The 16,724-nt window shown below is 54.2% G+C and overlaps 2 protein-coding genes across 11 annotated transcripts in view; one reads left to right on the top strand and one right to left on the bottom strand.

The window, feature by feature from the left end:
- Nucleotides 1-1,501: 1,501 nt before the first annotated feature.
- On the top strand, nucleotides 1,502-10,937 carry SH2D3A (SH2 domain containing 3A). 7 transcript variants are annotated; one of them, XM_039878532.1, is made up of 10 exons: nucleotides 1,502-1,643; nucleotides 4,474-4,609; nucleotides 6,042-6,391; nucleotides 6,753-6,829; nucleotides 8,305-8,786; nucleotides 8,900-9,015; nucleotides 9,152-9,326; nucleotides 9,415-9,526; nucleotides 9,839-10,024; nucleotides 10,726-10,937. In XM_039878532.1, exons 2-10 carry the CDS (start codon nucleotides 4,541-4,543, stop codon nucleotides 10,806-10,808), a joined length of 1,650 nt encoding a protein of 549 aa, XP_039734466.1. In that variant the 5' UTR covers nucleotides 1,502-1,643; nucleotides 4,474-4,540; the 3' UTR covers nucleotides 10,809-10,937. The 7 variants fall into 7 exon arrangements, with proteins under 7 accessions (XP_039734466.1, XP_039734464.1, XP_039734469.1 ...); XM_039878530.1 differs by having other exon boundaries at nucleotides 10,541-10,869; XM_039878535.1 differs by lacking the exon at nucleotides 6,042-6,391 and having other exon boundaries at nucleotides 10,541-10,869.
- Nucleotides 10,938-11,367: 430 nt separating this feature from the next.
- Nucleotides 11,368-16,724, bottom strand: part of TRIP10 (thyroid hormone receptor interactor 10) — an 11,120-nt gene continuing 5,763 nt past the window's right edge. For all 4 annotated transcript variants that reach the window (XM_039878524.1, XM_039878523.1, XM_039878522.1 and 1 more), the window contains exons 10-14: nucleotides 14,340-14,449; nucleotides 12,435-12,567; nucleotides 12,090-12,232; nucleotides 11,878-11,999; nucleotides 11,368-11,783 (exon numbers count right to left, since the gene is read on the bottom strand). In XM_039878524.1, the coding sequence (XP_039734458.1) occupies nucleotides 11,635-11,783; nucleotides 11,878-11,999; nucleotides 12,090-12,232; nucleotides 12,435-12,567; nucleotides 14,340-14,449 (657 nt within the window). In that variant the 3' untranslated portion in view covers nucleotides 11,368-11,634. The remainder of the gene's footprint in view (nucleotides 11,784-11,877; nucleotides 12,000-12,089; nucleotides 12,233-12,434; nucleotides 12,568-14,339; nucleotides 14,450-16,724) is intronic.

Raw genomic sequence — 16,724 nt, 5'->3', positions numbered from 1 at the left:
AACCCAAATCCATCCATTTATCCCCATGGCCACCACCATCTCTCTCCTTACAGACTTCGTTAGTGTCATTCGTTAATTCATTTGCTCGGCAAACATTTACTGTCTCCATGGCCCTTATCATCATCTGAAATCACCTTGCCTATGCGTCTCTCGCCCTACCTCCACCCGGCTAGACTCTGAGCAGCCTACCCTGCCCGCTGCATCTCTCTCGGCACCCTCTGCACGTCTTCAATTCTTGTAACCGCTAGGAGGCGCTAGGCCCCTTCTCTGGATATACCCTCCACCCTCTGACTGAACCAAAACTAGGAGGGAGGGGGTCGAGGCAAAGACGCTCCCCTTGGCCCCTCCCGAGCCTGGAGACTCTTTCACATTGCCGGGCGGGGGCGGGGGGCATCCTTGAAATTCCCAGCTTTGCGATCCTACAGGCACCAACACTTTTCAGCCCCAAGCATCCTTGGCTCTCTGTGCGTCGATTTCCTCATCTGTAAAAGGAGTGACGGTTTAGAATTACGCCAGGGATCAGAGATGGTGCGACTTCAAAGACAAAGTCGAGGAAGACAGGATGCCTTTCTAGGGCTCCGGGTTTGAATCCCCACTCTCCCGCTCACAAACTGGATCGAGCCGGGCAAATGGCTTAGCTGTCCCGTACCTCAGTTTCTACATCTGAAAAATGAGGGTAATGGGTGGTCTATGCAAAAATCAGACGCGTCGAGGTAGGTCAAGCAAGCAACACAGCCCTGGCAGTCAGCGCTCAACGAATGTTAGTTGCAACTATTGTCTTCTCTTTCTTTCTTTCCCTTCTTTGCTTTTCCTTCCCTTCTTTTCCCCTTCATAAACGTGGCCAGGGCCTTCTGTCTCTTGTTCCAGATCCCCCCACCTCCTTCCACCTAGGAAACTACCCGAATGTCCCCCTCAAGCCTCCCCAGAGTCTAGCTCAGCTCTACGGTGCTGTCACTGGGGGAGGCTGTCGTGTTTTCCTGCATCTCTCTCCACAAAAACCCGACACCCAGCTGTGGTTCCGTACCCGGAAACCCACGGGGACGGTCGGGAGGAAGCGCACCCCTCCACGTCATGGCTGCCACCACCCCTGCCGAGCAAGAAAGCCCATAGGGGCCGCCCCGCCCCTGCCCGGAACCCTGGAGGAGGGGAGGAGAGGGACACCCCGCTCCCGCGCCCCAAGGGACCAGGGATGCTTAGGGCCAGCCTGAGGGGGATGCAAGGGCCGAATTCTAAGGAGCGAGACTGAGAGAGGGACTGGGAGCTGAGTGGGCGAGTCGGAGGAGGGCGGGGCGACATTCTAAGGGGACCGGCCCGTTTTAAGTGACAGACGGAGTTTCCCAAAGGGGCGTGTTCTATGTAGCAGGAGGTTTTATCCAAAGGAGGCGTGGTTAGTGCAAAGAAAGTTCTGAGGGGGCGGAGCGCAAGCGAGGGGGCGAGGCGAAAGCCGGGGAGGCCGCCGTTGGGGGCGGGGTCCGAAGGGGGCGGGACCTTGAGGGCGGGGCCAGGTGCGGACTCGGTTCTTAGCCGGCGCCGCCGGGGAAGGCGAGACCCGACTGGGGCCCGCAGGGCGGGGCGCGGAGCCATAGAGCCTCAGGCTTCCGTCTGGCCCCAGCCCCTTAGGAGCTCCGCAGGTTCCCGCCCAGGTGAGTGAGGGCCCCCGAGAGGATCCAGAGCCAGGGTATTATTGGGGTGGGGGTCCTCTCCTCTCCAGGTAGGGCCACCGGCTCGCGGGGAGGATCTGAATGTCTGTCCAGGCGCGTCCGCGGACGTACAATGGGCCGCCAAGCTGCACGTCACCCGGATCCGTGTACCTGGGCGTACCTGGGCTACCTGGGCGTACCCCTCTAAGCGTGTTTCCTGGGCAACACGGACAGCCCTCCTGCTTCCATTTTTGCCTGACCGATCTTTTTAAACCACAAACCAGATTGTGCCCCTCCCTCTCTTAAAAGCCTTCCATAGCTCTCATTCCATTCCACTGAGATGAAAATTTAAGGTCCACCAGTTCCTGCAAGGTGTCACCTCTGCTGACTTCACCGATCTACACTTAGCTCTTTGCTCACTGCATTCCAGCCACCCTGGCCTCCCCGATGATGTCAGATGTAAAAAGCAAGCTCCATCTCACCTCCAGGCCTTTGCACTTGTAAACCCCACTGGAGACCACTGTTTCTCCAAATTTTGGCATAACTGCCTCCTTCCCTTCACGGAGGTCGCAGCGCCAGTGTCACTCTCTGGGACAGCCCTTCCTGACTGTGCTGTTTAAACTCGCCTGCCCTCTCCAGCCATCTTTATCCCATCCCCTGCTTCACCACCCTCATTGGTTACTCTTAGAATTTATTCTCGTTTTGTTGTGCGTCTTTTCCTCAAGATGGCACAGGGCAAATCTCTTTCATCGCTGTATCTCCAGGGTCTAAACCAGCGTCCAGTAAGTGCTCAACCAGTCGGGTGTTTGCTCAGTGTCCAGTTTGAGTCCTCATGTCCACCTGCGTCCATGTGTCTATGCGCGGGTGGCTGCCGCCTGCAGTGTGTACACACATATATGGTCTATGGAGTATGAACGCCACCTCCCCCTTTCCCCACACTTACCCCTACCTCAGCCTCTAACCCTTCCTCTCTCCCCTGCCCAAATATCCAGACATTTTCCCAAAAGACACAAGGCAGGAAGAAGACTTAGCCTGGGGCTGACCTGTGCCCACCCTGAGCTCCTTCTACCCCCAACTAACCAGAGTTTTGTCACTGACCCACCTCAATGTCCACTAAGGGGGGCATGAGACAGAGGAACTTGGGGTTAGGGGACTCATAAGACCAAGGCCAGGCCTAGCCCAAGTGAGAAACAGGAAGTACACAGACATCCAGGAGACACACCTGGCATTCAGGTATGCAAGGGCCTGCCAGGAGCCAGCAGGCCCAGCTCCCCACCCCTAAAGCCACCTAGGGCCCATCTGGGAACTTCCTGCCTCTTTCTGGCCCTCAGCGGAGCTGACTCAGGGTATAAGAATCCTGGTCCTATTTTCCTTCAGCCCCTGGCCAGGCCCAGAAGAACTTGAGGGGTGGGGACAATGAGGAACAGACCCCCCGCTTCCCACCCATCCGGGGCAGATTCTTTCCACCAGATAATTGAGACGGTCCTGTGCCCTGATCAAGGGAGTCCCAAAGTGTTGGAGACCTAAATTTGACCATAATAATAACTAAATATTTCAGTTCCAAAATTGCATTTGCTAACTTTTCTACAAAAATCTGACCTTCCAACATCGTTAAATATGGTGCTACATTGGAAAGCCATGTATGCGTTAGATTTTCTTGCCTTCTAAGAATCCTTGCACGTGAAGCTATGGGACATTAGAAATTGAAATCACCTCCAGCCTGGAATGTTCGTTCACCCCGAGAACCACCTCACACACTCCTCCAAAACCCTTCCGGCCATTACCAACTGGGACCTTCCCAGGCCACCCAGTAGAAAATCTTAACTGCACCACTTCATACCGCATCCCAGGTCACATTTGTCTGCTTAGCTCTCTCAGACCTAACTACTTCCTCATCCACTCATTTATTTTCTTAATTGCCGTATCCCCCCAAGGCAGCTCCCCAAGGGCAGGGTCTCCCATCTCTTTTGTTTACTGCTGGGTCTCAAGCATCTCGAACAGCATCTGGCAACACAGTGGTTGCCTCGTAAATATTGGTCTGAGTGAATGAGTTAATTAAATTTCTACGACATGGAACATTATGTCATCTGCATAAAACGCTATTACTTTCGAAAGCAGTGCATTGATCTTCTCCCATTGCAAGGATACGAGTGAATGTGTGTCTGTTTCCATGAAGTCACAGCCAATTCTAAATTAAAGTTACTCGTAGCCCAATTGTGTGTGCGTGTGTGTGTGCGTGTGTGTGTGTGTGTGTGTGTACACACACTGTTGACCCTTGAACAACACGGGCTTAAACTGTGCAGGTCCACTTACACGCGGACTTTTTTCAGTAAATACATATGGTGCTGTTGATGTGTTTCCTCTTCCTTACGACTTTCTTAATAACGTTTTTTTTCCTCGGGCTTACTTTATCTTAAGAATACAGTCTATAATACGTATAACATACAAAGTATGTGCTAATTAACTGTTTGTTATTGGTGAGGCCTCCAGTCAACCATAGGATATTAGTAGTTAGTTTTGGGGGAATCAAAAGTCGTATACAGATTTTTAATTGCGTGGGGTCAGTGCCCCTAACCCCTGCATTGTTCAAGGGTCCACTCTAATCTGGCATATATCTATATCCATATTTTTGCCATATAGATATAATCTGATTATGAGTAACTTGTTTAATTTAGAATATAATATATATTTATATAATATATGTACACATACAGAGAGAGAGCTGCATTTTAAGGTTTGATAGGATGTGGGCCACTGTCTCCAAAACTGAGAGGAACATGGAACAGTTGACTCGGCCACTCAGGAAGCCGGAATAATTATTCCCATTTTACAGATATGGAAGACTGAGGCCCGTTGATAGTGCAGAACTCAGCCCCAGCACCACCGCCCCCAAGAGCCCCATGCAGGTGCCACAGGATGGAGAGGACTTTGCCAGCCAACCCTGGTACCACGGCCCCTTGTCCCGCCAGGTACCTTCTCCTGCAGGGCCTTAGCACCATCTGATGGGAACCCCTCCCACCCTCGACCTGCTGGGAACTCCTGGGTCCTAGATGAGGGATTTAGGGTTAAGGGGTTAAGGTCTATCGGAAGGGCTGGCTGGGGGACTGGGGACTATCTAGAAACTTGATTGGCATAGCATGTCACTCCCTCTATTTAAAGCATCACTTTCTTTGGGATAGTGTTGGAGATGGTAACGAAGATTGAAGAGGGCCCTGGCCCCCTCAGAGTACTTCTTGGCTCTGCGTGGCTCTCTCTCTGTGGGTCTCAGGCACCTGCAGTCACCAGGGCCCTATATCCCTCTCAATTCAAGGCTCCCCACCCCCATCTCCAACTCAGGCATTACCCTGAGGAGTCCTGGGACCCTGGGCATCCAATCAGATCATGATAGGCAGTATCATTTAGTGGTCAAAATCCCACACCTTGGAGCCAGACATCCTGGGTTTACATCCAAGCCCTACAATTTATATTCTGTGTGACCTAGGTCAAGGTATTTTGCCTCTCTGCGCCTCAGTTTGCCCATCTATAAAATGGAGATAATAGTACTTACCACTTAACCTGGGTAAAGGGTTAAATGAGTTCATATATTTTACACCTGAAACAACACCTGGCATAAGTAAGGGCTGTACATGTGTTATTATAGACTCCACGTATTGTTCGTGTGTCCACTGCATGTATTGTTCAGCCCCCAGCCCCCATCACCAGCTCTGCTTCGCCTCTCTGGTGTCAGAGCCCTCAGCCTCGGTTTTAACACCGGCCACCATGGCTGGCATAAGACAGCTTGAAATTTTTTATAAAGGAGGGTTTATGAGCCACACTCCGTTTGAAAGGATCCGGCTAATGGTTTATCTTGAAGCCACATTTGCATAGCAAGCCCAGTGTATTTACTCGGATTGGAAATTGCGTCAGTCGGCATCGGCTAGCAGCTGTAACAAACATTCCCAAGATGTCATTGCCTAAACAAAATGCACGTTTAAGGACTCGTTCACACCACAGTCTGAAGCAGTTGAGGAGTAGGGCTGCAGAGCTCCAGAAATCAGTCAGAACCCAGGCCCTTTCTATTTTGTGGTGCCGCCTTCCCCCAGGGCTTTGGGGACATCAGCTGAAAGATAGCGGACAAATCCTGTAGGATTTTGAAGGAGGATTTTATAGGCCAGGTATGGAATGTCCCCATTGTACTTCTGCCTTCATCCCATTGGCCACATCTTATCACGTGATGGCTCTAACTGCAAGAGATCCTGGGAAATGTAGTCCAGAGGTGTGCCCATGAGAAGAGGGGAAGTGATTTAGTGCAAAACTCCCAGGTCTCTGGCGTGGCTTTTCTTGGGTGAGCGTGGCGAGTCACTGTTAACTACTGGTATGGGCTCATGCCTAAACCCCTTGCCTCCTGTCCTCCATCCCCAGAAGGCAGAGGCTCTTCTTCGGCAAGATGGGGACTTCTTGGTTCGTGCATCTGAATCCCATGGAGGCCACCCTGTGATCTCCTGCCGCTGGCAGGGCTTGGCCTTACACTTCGAGGTTCTCTGTGTGGCCCTGCGTCCGCGGCCAGGCCGGCCCGCAGCCCTCTTTCAGCTAGAGGATGAGCGTTTCCCAAGCCTGCATGCCCTGGTTCACAGCTATGTGAGCGGCCAGCGTCCGCTGACCCAGGCCACCGGGGCTGTGGCCTCCAGGCCGGTGACACGGCAAGAGCCCATCCGATGCAGCTTTAGTGAGGACACCCTCCTAGACAGCCCAGCTCGTGTAAAGCTGCTCAGGTACTCACAGGCCCCATTCCACCCCGGCAACAACCGACACCCCCGGGGTTCCTCACCTCGCCAACATTGACACTTGGGTCCAGGTCGTTCTCGGTTGTGGGGCCATCCCGTGCATTGTAGGATGTTAAGCAGCATCTCCAGCCTCTATCTCCTAGATGTCCGTAGAATCCTCCCCACCCCAACCCTAAGTTGTAACAAACAAAAAATGTCTCCTGAACTTGTCAACTGTCCTTTGGGGGGTAGAGCACCCTGGCTGAGATCCAGGGACCCCCAGTGACTGGAGGTAGGGGTCTGGGGGCATTGGTGGAGGCTGCCTTGCTCAGGCTGGGACTACACATCTCCCCCCATCTCTATCCCCCAGGGGTAGGAAGTGGAGTGACAGTCAGCCTGCAGGTTTGGAGCTTGTGGGGCAGTCAAGAGAAGGCCACTCTGGACCAGGTGAGGGTCTGCCAGGACAGCCCATGGCTGAGATTGCTCTGCCCCTCACTCCCTGAGTGACCTTGGGCAGGCGACTTAACCTCTTGGAAAACAGGCATGACGAAGCTGTCACGGTGGTTAAAAAGCACATAGGAACTGTGTAGGTGCTTAAAATGAGGCTTTACAATTATTCCCAGAAGCCCTACATGTTCGTATCGTGGCTGACCTGTCTAATAACGCCCGCCACTTCCCCATCTCACTGGTCACACAGTCATCCTCTCAGTTGCTAGAAACTTTCAAACTTGTTCCTGCCTCGAGGCCTTCGCGCTTGCCATTCCTGCCATTGGAAAGCCCGTTTCTCTAATCTTTTCCTGACTGCTTCTCACCTAACATGACTTCCTCAAAGCAGCTGACCCCGATCATCCTACCTGAAGGAGGTCTCGCCCTCTTGCTGGCCCGGTCTTCCTCATCTGCCCTGTCCGCCCCTCACCCCGTGCAACATGAGCCCTCCCTGCATGCCAGGGACCATCCTAGGTGCCGAGATATGTCAACGAACAAGAGAGACAAAGATCCCTGCAGGAGTGGAGCCAACGTCCTGTTAGAGGAAATAAACATGCCACAAATTTAACAAATGACATCGTTCGAAGGTTAGAGAAAAATGGACCAAGAGCAATAAAAATAAGTCAATTATGTATGGTTTGGGGTAAAAATTTAAAGTACAACAGAGGAAGGGAGATTTGAAGACCCCGTGGAGAAAGATTTGAAGGAGGTAAAGAAGGGAAGGATGTGGATAAGTGGTGGGCGAGAGTGGCCCAGGCAGAAGGAATAGCCATTGCAAAGGTCCTGGGCCAGAACAGGAGTCTGAATTACTCATTCCACCAAAAGGAGGTAAGTGTAGCTAAGCAGCGGGAGTGAGAGGAACTTCAGAGACAGATCCGGGGCTCGGGGCGCGAGGTCTTTTTTGGTTACTGCGAGGACTTTGGTCCCTCCACAGAGTGAGCTGGGGCCCTTGGGAAAGTGTTAAGCTCCTATAATAGGGTCTAATTAAATGCTTCATAAACACGCAATCTGTCCAAAGTCTGGGTGCAGTTTAAAGTTCTAATAACCTCGGAAATAAACATGCCACAAATTTAACAAATGACATCATTCGAAGGTTTGGTAAATTCTGTTGCTTTGATGCTTATGTAGTTTTGTGAATTTTGATTAATATATATTTTTATTTTTATTCTGTACCATCTTCAATCAGGACAAAAACAAAGTATTCAGATTTAAAACGTGGTATTCAGAATTCACAAAACGACATAGGTGTCAAAGAAAGCTTACTTTCAAACCATTGGTAAGTATGAGGCATTTACACTGGGGAAGCTGTGAAGGTTCGAAGTCACAGCAGGACGGGCAGGAGCACCCGGCGACGGGCTGACTGAGTGGACGACGCCAGGACCCGCCCAGCTATCTTCTCCATGTACCTCCTGCACCCTGTCTCGTGTGACCCCTAGGAGCCTCTGCCGTGCCCACGTTTGCCCTGCGTCGGATGGGTAGTGACCCTGTGTTGCTGAAGACCTCAGACCCCCTGGGGTCCATTGCTGACAGCCTCTGGGCTTCGGATGGGCAGCTTCACACCAAGATGCCAACCAAGCCACCTCGAACACCCCCACTAGTGCTACCCGATGCCTCTGGTCGCCCCCCAACGTACTGTGAGCTGGTGCTCCGTGTGCCCAGTGCCCGGGGAACACCCTCTGGCCACAGCTGCCCAGAGCCAGAGACCCCCTGGTGGGAGACCCAGGAGGAGGCGGAGGACGAGAGATGTTTTGCAAGACCACAGGCACAGGTCTCTTTCTGCCCTGCTGACAACCCCTCCAGCCTGCTGGGCCCCCAGAATCGGCCCCTGGAACCAAAAGTCCTACATATTCTCCGTGGCCTGTTTCTGGAGCACCATCCTGCCAGCACTGCCTGCCACTTGCTATTGGCAGACTGCCAGGTCAGTCACCTACCAAGACCCTCCTCCCCAGGCAGGTGCAAGGCTCAGTCGCACCTCACACCCAATACTCTGTTCACCTGTCCTCCCCACTCTCCCCTCAACCTCATCCCCAGGCCACAGGCCTACTGGGAGTGACCAAGGCTCAGAGGGATGCCATGGGGGTTGCCTCTGGCCTGGAACTGCTCACACTTCCCCATGGCCATTGCTTGAGGTCAGAACTGCTGGAGAGGTGAGGATCTCCAAGACTCCCCCATTCACAATCCCTGGTGGGGGGAGGGGGGCAGGCAATGCCCCTTCCCATCCCTCCTCACCGTGAAATACACAGCCTTCCACTGCCCCCAGAACCTTGCCCTCCGCCTCCACAGGCACGAGGCACTGGTACTGGCTGGCGCGCTGGCGGTGCTGGGCTGCTCAGGGCCCCTGGAGGAGCGCGCGGCCGCCCTGAGGGGCCTGGTGGAGCTGGCACTGGAGCTGCGGCCAGGGGCAGCAGGGGACCTGCCTGGATTGGCCGCAGTCATGGGCGCCCTGCTCATGCCGCAGGTGCATGGGGAGCAGGGATGGGGATGAATCCCGAGTTCAAGTGATGGGAAAGAGGGAAGAGGAGTCATGCTCGAGGTTCTCACCCCAGGTGTCCAGGCTGGAACGCACATGGCGCCAGCTCCGAAGGAGCCACACCGAGGCAGCGCTGGCCTTCGAGCAGGAGCTGAAGCCGCTGATGCGGGCCCTGGATGAGGGCGCCGGTGAGTGGCATCATTTGGAGTGGAGCATCAACTAACTCTAAACCAGAATCCTAATCCAGCCTTAGGCCAAATCCCTGCTTCTGTCATAAGCTCCTCCCCTTCACCAAGGCTCCGCCCCTCATCCTAGGCCCCACCCTCTCTCAGGCTCCGTCCCTGCCCTACGCCAGCCAGCCTTGACCCAGCCCAGCTCTGCGCTAGGCTCAAGCCTGTGTCTGACCCGAACACCTCCAGTTACTTCGGTCCTAGGTGCTTGGCCCAATGTTCCACCTTCTCTACCTGTCCCAAGCCGAGTCCAGACCCTTCTCCCCACAGGACCCTGCGACCCGGGCGAGGTGGCTCTGCCTCACGTGGCACCCGCGGTGCGCCTGCTGGAGGGTGAAGAGATCCTGGGGCCGCTGGACGAGAGCTGTGAGCAGCTGCTGCGCACGCTGCAGCGGGCGCGTCAAGTGGCCCGGGATGCGCCCAAATTCCGCGAGGCAGCGGCCCGGCGCCTGCGAGGTGAGCGCCGGGCTGCCAGGGGGCCCGACTTTGGGAGCACCCCATGTGCTCTAACCCGGTGCCCCGACACTAACCGGGCTATAGACCAGAGCCTCCCACCAGGCCTTCCAGAATGTCACCCAAACTGGGACGGCTTCCCCCAGTGGCTTCCAAGCCCTTGCCACAACCAACTGTGCCCTCCACCCTAAAAGGGGTGATCCGCCCCCTGGAGTCACGCCCATAGGGTCCCACTTCCTCCCAAGTTTGTCATGTACGGGTGGCCTGGCCCCCAAATCCCGACCCCGCAGTGGCTCCGTCTCTAGGCACAGCCCCTAAGGTGGGGCTCCTTAGCAGTTCGAACAGTGCACCCCCATCACCCTAGCAGAGCCTACCTCCACGGAGCCCTCCTCCCCAACCTCACCCCCACATGCCCTCCTCCCACCCCTCCCCCATCCCCACCGCGCTAGTCCCAGCCGGGCGAGGGCCAGGAGGGCGAAGTGTGCTTGGCCCCGCTAGCGCACCTGGCCCCGCCTCCAGGATTTCGGCCCAACCCAGAGCTGAGCGAGGCACTGACCACCGGCTTTATGCGGAGGCTGCTCTGGGGGAGCCGGGGCGAGGGGGCGCCACGGGCTGCACGTTTGGAGAAATTCCAGCTCGTCCTTAGTGTCTTGTCGCATCGCCTGGAGCCTGACCACTGAGAACGCAGTTCCCCTTCTTCACAGTGGGACACGCAGACTCCAGACGGAGACCAAGGATGTCATCCCTTGCTCACACAGCCAGACAGGGTGGGGACCCCGCAGCCTGACTCACTGAAGGGAGGGAGGCCCGGTTCGCAAGAACCCAGCCTGCCCCCTAAAAATATACAGGGATCCTGGGGTGAGGGGCAGCCTCCTCCCCCACACCGGAAGACCCAGGGATCCGGAAGCCCTAGATGCTCCCCACTCTACCCCACTTCACCCCATCCCACAAGGGGAAAGTTTTAAAACTGGTGTGACTTCTAGCGGCTCACTTGTCCTATGTGTGCCTGCCTTCAACATGAAAGTGAGACCGTACTTCCTAGGGGTTATCATGGGAATTAAAGCTTGATGTTTAAATGAGATCCCGGGTAGAGAATGTCTGGCATGCAGTAGGTGCTCAATAAGTGCTACCTGTCCTCGGTAAGCCACCATGAACACGGAAGGGGTGATGTCTGGTGCCCTTCTCCCTATACTGGTCACAGACAAGGACCCAACTCTCAGGCAGGGACAGGGCATGTCCAGGGTGTGCCCGAGTTCACCTCCCCTTCCGCGTTACCTGTGTGGCCTGTAAGGAGTATAGTGTTTGAATATCCAGCCCCAGTATCTAAATAAAGCCTGGACTCCAAGAACTTTACATAATTGTTTTTTTATATAAAACAACACAGCCGTAGCCGAGTGGCAGGAAGAAAAGATTTGAAACACGAGTATGTACATCAGTGGCAGAAGGCACAGCGGGTCTGTCTGAGGTGGGACGTGGGGTGGGGGTGGGGGGCAGCAGGTTACACAGGTCTCAGCTGAAGCCACGGGGGCAGAAATAAAGTGCGTAGGTCCTGGGGCCCTCGTGGCCCAGAAGCAGCAGCCGACAGCTCCCCCTCTCCCCACCTCTGGCAGGGCTCAGTTGAGCGTGACTCGGAGGTAGGAGGTGGGCACGTAACCTTCACCTCCCTGTTTCCGCCTGACCCGAGTCCAGCCGTCGCCCTTGTCCTCTTCCATGAGACTCAGGTCTTCACCCTCGGCCATGGAGATGGTGCCCTCGCTGGACCCTGTCATGAGGGTGGCGGTGGGCTCGGGTCTGCTTCAGGTGGGTTTAAACAGAGCCAAGCCCGGCACCCCCTCCTCCACCCACGCAACTGATACCTTCAAAGTGATAGATGGCCACGCAGTGTCCTATAGGGGACACAGGCTCCTCCTCAAAATCCTCATCAAACTCCGTGTAGATGGGGGTGTCCTGGCTTTCCTCCGAGGGGGGCTCTTCAGAGCTGGCAGGGGAGGGCAACGCAGGTGAAGACAGGCTTCCCGCGCCGGTGGGTGCGGGTTGGTGTCGGGCCCGCTCTGGCCGCCTGGCTTACCTCTCCTTGTTGTCCTGCGACTCGCTGTTGCTGCTGCTGCTGTCCGGTGGGGCGCTGGCTGGGGGGTCTGGAGGCCGGGCATGCCGGCTCAGGCTGTCCCCCCGGTTGCTCAGGACCCGGCTCTCGGCTTCCGCCAGCCAAGCCTGAGAGGAGGGGACCACGCAGTCAGTTCCAGGGCAGGGCTCCGGGGTCAGCCCACTCTGGGCTCGGATGTTTCCTGAGATCACCCATGCACACCCAAGGCTGTGATGAGAAACAGCTGGAGCCCCCCCCACCTCCCTGTCCCCCAGGCGGTGACTCAGCTAGGCCGGCCAGCCCCCGCCCCTCCCCAGGGTCTTTCCTGACCTCATATTTCTGCACTTCCAGTTTCAACCGTTCGATGTTGTTCAGGGTTTCTGCGATCCGCGGCTCCAGGCTGGCGGGGTCCCCCATCTGCGGCGTCTTTTCATACACGCCCTTCATTTTCTTCAGGGCCTCCCTAGGACCAGATGAGAAGGAACAGCCCCACGATTTATCAGGCAAAAAATAAGGGCTTTGCTTCAAGGAGCAATTAGCCTGATAAGACGGTGGTGGTTAAAGTTCAAATATTAGTGCTTCACTGCCTGGGTTCACATCCCAGTGGGGCACCCCCGAGTTGTTACTGAACCTGTTTCAGTGTGCTAACCTCGAAAATGGGGAGGATACACATATCTCATGTGAGTGGTTATGAAGATTAACTGTAACCTTTACTCAGATACACGTGGAGTACCTTCTGCATAGCAGACACTGTTCTGGGCATCAGAAATACGGTGCTAAATAAGATGGAAATACTTTCCATCTTGTTCACAGTCTCTCGTGAAAACTCAGAACTCCCGTGAACCCATGGAAAGGGTTTGGAATAGCACCTGGCATACAGTAAGTGCTCTATAAATGCTAGTGTTATTCTTATCATTAGTCCCCGGGCCCTATTTCCTCCACAACTATATATATAAGCAGTAGTAGTTCGAAGCATTTCTGAAGTATGTTAAACCTGGGTTCAACTTCTTTCCAGTCCTAATATGATCCATGTTACAGATGCAGAAACTGAGGCACAGGGAGGCGAAACAGCTGGAATTCTGTCTTGACTCCACAGAACACCCCTTAAACCCCAACACCATATAAACTCAGGAACTACAAAGTTCTGAATGGAAGTTCATACCAATAAAAGCCGTTTTATACAAGAGATTTTGTGTAAATGGCAAAATATAATTTGGTTGCCGGGCCACAAGTGGCCGACGTCATCCCCATTATGTAAGAGAACTAGGAAGACGATCTTGCTGCTTGGAAAGAGTGAGTAAATATTTCCTTTTTTTTTTTCTGGCAGATTTTTTATTGTTAATATTTTAAGTACTTGAGTTAGTGAATAGATAACCGTATGTTGTTTTCTTTTCGCTTTTAGCTAATCACTGTGGTGAATGAGACGTTTTTCGATATTGAACCACCTTTGCATCATGGGATAGTACCAAACTGCTCATGATTTTTTTTAAGTCTAAACTTTTTTTTTATTATGGTAAAATATACATAACAAAATTTCCCATTTGAACCATTTTTCAATGTACAGTTCCAGGACATAAAGTACATTCATGCTGCTGTGCAACCATCACCACCATACGATGCATTAGTTTTAAAATACACCACTGGATTTGCTTGCGCAGGATTTTGCATCTAAGGTCGCAATTGAAGTGAAATGAGCCCATAATTTTATTTTCTTGAATTCTTGCTAACTGATTTTGGAATCGAAATTCTACCGGCCTCCGAAATGAGCTCTTTTTCTGTTTGCGGGAATGACGCAGACAAGATGGAAAGTATTTCTGGAAGTGGGGTAGGAATCAGGTGATTCCATCAGGGTCCAGGGTTCTTTGGCAGATGTTTGAGAACCATTTCAGTGTCTAGAGACAGTCTCTAACTTACAATGGTTTGACTTAGAATTTTTTTAACTTTGCGACCGTGCGAAAGTGATGCACATTCAGGAGAAACCACGCTTTGAATTTTCCATCTTTTTTTAGGGCTAGCGATGTGCACTGTGATGCTCTCTAGTGACGCTGGCGGCAGCCGAGGGCCGCAGCTTCCACTGGACCATCATCACAAAGGCAAACAACTGATACTCTACAGTGTAGCAGTAAATGCATTTTGACTTGATGGATTTATCAGGACGTAACCCCGTCGTAAGTCGAGGAGAATCTGTCCCTTATTCTTTTATTTTCTTCTTTGCCTGCCTCCCTCTCACCTTACCTCTGGTCAACCTCCTTCTGTAGTTCGCGATTACGGTCCTCCAGCTGCTGTTGAAGCCGCTTCCTCTGCTGCTCCGGGGGCAGGTGGCTGAAATCCTCCGTCACCACCGTCTGCAAGGTGAGAGTATGACTGAGTCTGACATCGTGGAGTCTGAGCTTCCAGGCTCTAAGACACTCCTAAGACGTACCAAGTCCACCTTCCTCCCCGCCCAAGGTTCTCGGGGGGCAAGGCCATGCATAGAGCAAAGCAGGTCCGGGCCGCGCAATATATTGGAAGGGGGGCCCGGCCGGCGGCAGGAAGCGAGCCCAGGGTCCAGCGGCCAGGGCCGCCCCCTCCTCCTCCCCCGAAGGCCTCACTTACCCCACGGCCGCCTCGAAGGCTGCGGAAGGATGCTAGCCGCGGTTTGACCGACTTATCGATTCTACCCAGCGCTAAGGGTCGAGGTCGAGCTGGGATGGGGTCCATTAGCAATGAGGGAGGCTCTCGCAGGCGGGAGAGGTGGGGATTATCGCAGGGGCCGGAGGGTGTAGGTCGGGGCGGGGTGGTAGAATATAGAGAATCCAGGACCTGACGGACGGAGGGACGCAATAAGGAAAAAGGAAAAAACAAAATGGAGAAAAGAAAAAAAAACGGTAAGAAAACCACAACTCAAGATGCACAATCACACACAGAAAACGCATGCAAAAAGCAACATGAAAACCTGGGATAAGCGGTGGAGGACATTAGACTGTGAGCCAGAAGGCCAGACCCCTCTCTCCCCCAGGATCTCCCACCTTCCCTGCATCCCACATCCAGCACCTAGAATGAGGTCTGGGGGCGCAAGGAGGTGCACGTCTCTGTCTCCCTCACCCAGCTTTCTGGGCTCACAGTCTAGAATGTGGAGGGAGATGCATGCAGAAGTCAAGGTCTCATACAGATATAGGGCCACAGAAGTCAAGGGCAAGCTGAGAGAATAGTCAAGGCATGAAATATCAGAGGGTTACAGGTTGGGGGGTGGGGAGGCACCATGTATAAATTGAAGAGGGGTACCAAGGGTCAGAGATATGAACTAGGGAGGGGGCAGTTGCTGAAGGTGTAAACCACGGGTGCCCAGGTATGTGCTTGACATTGCAAGCCAAGAACAAAAGAGCCTGAAGGTCCGGGCCCAGAAACCCATGGTGGGAAGGAAAGAGACCCAGGGGGAGTTTCCAGGGTTAGCGTCCCAGCCCTCACCCACCCCTGAGCCCCACGGGCAGGTCTTCTCCCAGCATCCTGAGAAGCTAGACAGACTCCACAGGCCCCCCTCCTGGCACCCCCATCAGCCTCGGGGGACTCCCAGGCCAATCACCCGGCTGCCTTCCTTCCCTCCAGCCTGGGCCAGCAGCCAAGAGGAAAATTCCTGCCCGGGACTCAGCGTTCCGGCAGCTGGGGCTGACTCAGTGGGGCCCCCGCTGTCCCCACTCACTCACACCCCCTGCCCAAGAGCTCCGGCCCCCACCTTGTTCTTCTTGCTGAAGGGCCAGCGTTTGGCACGGCTGCTGCGGGCTGGGCCTCGCAGCTCAGGCCGTCCATCGGAGGGGGTGCCCAGGCTGCTGTCCGAGGGCGCGCGGTTCATGGGCTGGCTGAAGTCTTCGAATTCCACATCGCCCGGGCGGGCAAAGCCTGACTTGTGCAGCTCGATTAGGACCTGGGAGTCCTGGAGAGAAGGCATGATGAGGGGGAGGACCGTGAGGGGTGAGATGAGGTGCTTAGTCTTCGAGTCCTCCTGCCCACCCTGCAGTCCACTGGCCCAGGACAAGGCACCTACGTTCTTGGAGTCCACAGCCGCCGCTGCCACCTTCATGCCTTCCAAACACTTGGCGATAATGGGCACCACCTGCAGCTCGGCCTCTGACAACAGCCCGTACCCGGCCCCCAGGTGGGTGGCCCGGCGCTCGTCCATGTCTTGCAGCTTCTACAGGGACAGGGGCAGGGGTGCTGATGGAGGGGCGGAGCACAGCGACTTCTAGCTCAAGGTGGTCAAGAGAGAGACACGGGGCCAGGGAGATTTCAGAGGGGACTTTAAGGAGTCGCTCCCCCGCCCCCCGCCCCCTTGCCTAGAAAATCAAGAAAGGCTTCTCAAAGGAGGTGACAGGGGAGCCAGGGCTTTGAATAAAAACTGCTTTTATTGGCACAGATACTGCCAATGCCAAGGTCAGGACAGAGGGTGGAGTATAAGGCTGAAACAAAGGAGGGGAAATTCAAGACCTTTCAGAGGGGTTGTTAGAGCTGGAGCTTAGAATGATGAATAGGAGTTTCAAAAGGAAAGACATCCCCAGCAGAAAGAACAGCCTGCGTAAAGGCAGAGCTCACTGTTAATATTTGTTTCTAATTCCCTTTCAATTGAGAGTTCAGGACAATGCAGCT

This window comes from Pteropus medius, unplaced genomic scaffold (assembly GCF_902729225.1).
Source record: "Pteropus medius unplaced genomic scaffold, Ma_sr-lr_union100, whole genome shotgun sequence".
NCBI classification, from domain to species: Eukaryota; Metazoa; Chordata; class Mammalia; order Chiroptera; family Pteropodidae; genus Pteropus; species Pteropus medius.
The sequence above is the reverse complement of the archived record's forward strand: the minus strand, read 5'-3'. Positions and strand labels throughout refer to the sequence as shown.

Coding starts and splice junctions, on each gene's coding strand:
- SH2D3A (XM_039878529.1), top strand. CDS start 4,541: ATGCAGGTGCCACAGGATGGAGAGGACTTTGCCAGCCAACCCTGGTAC. Junction 4,610..6,041: donor ACGGCCCCTTGTCCCGCCAG/GTACCTTCTCCT, acceptor CTCCATCCCCAG/AAGGCAGAGGCTCTTCTTCG. Junction 6,392..6,752: donor GCTCGTGTAAAGCTGCTCAG/GTACTCACAGGC, acceptor TCTATCCCCCAG/GGGTAGGAAGTGGAGTGACA.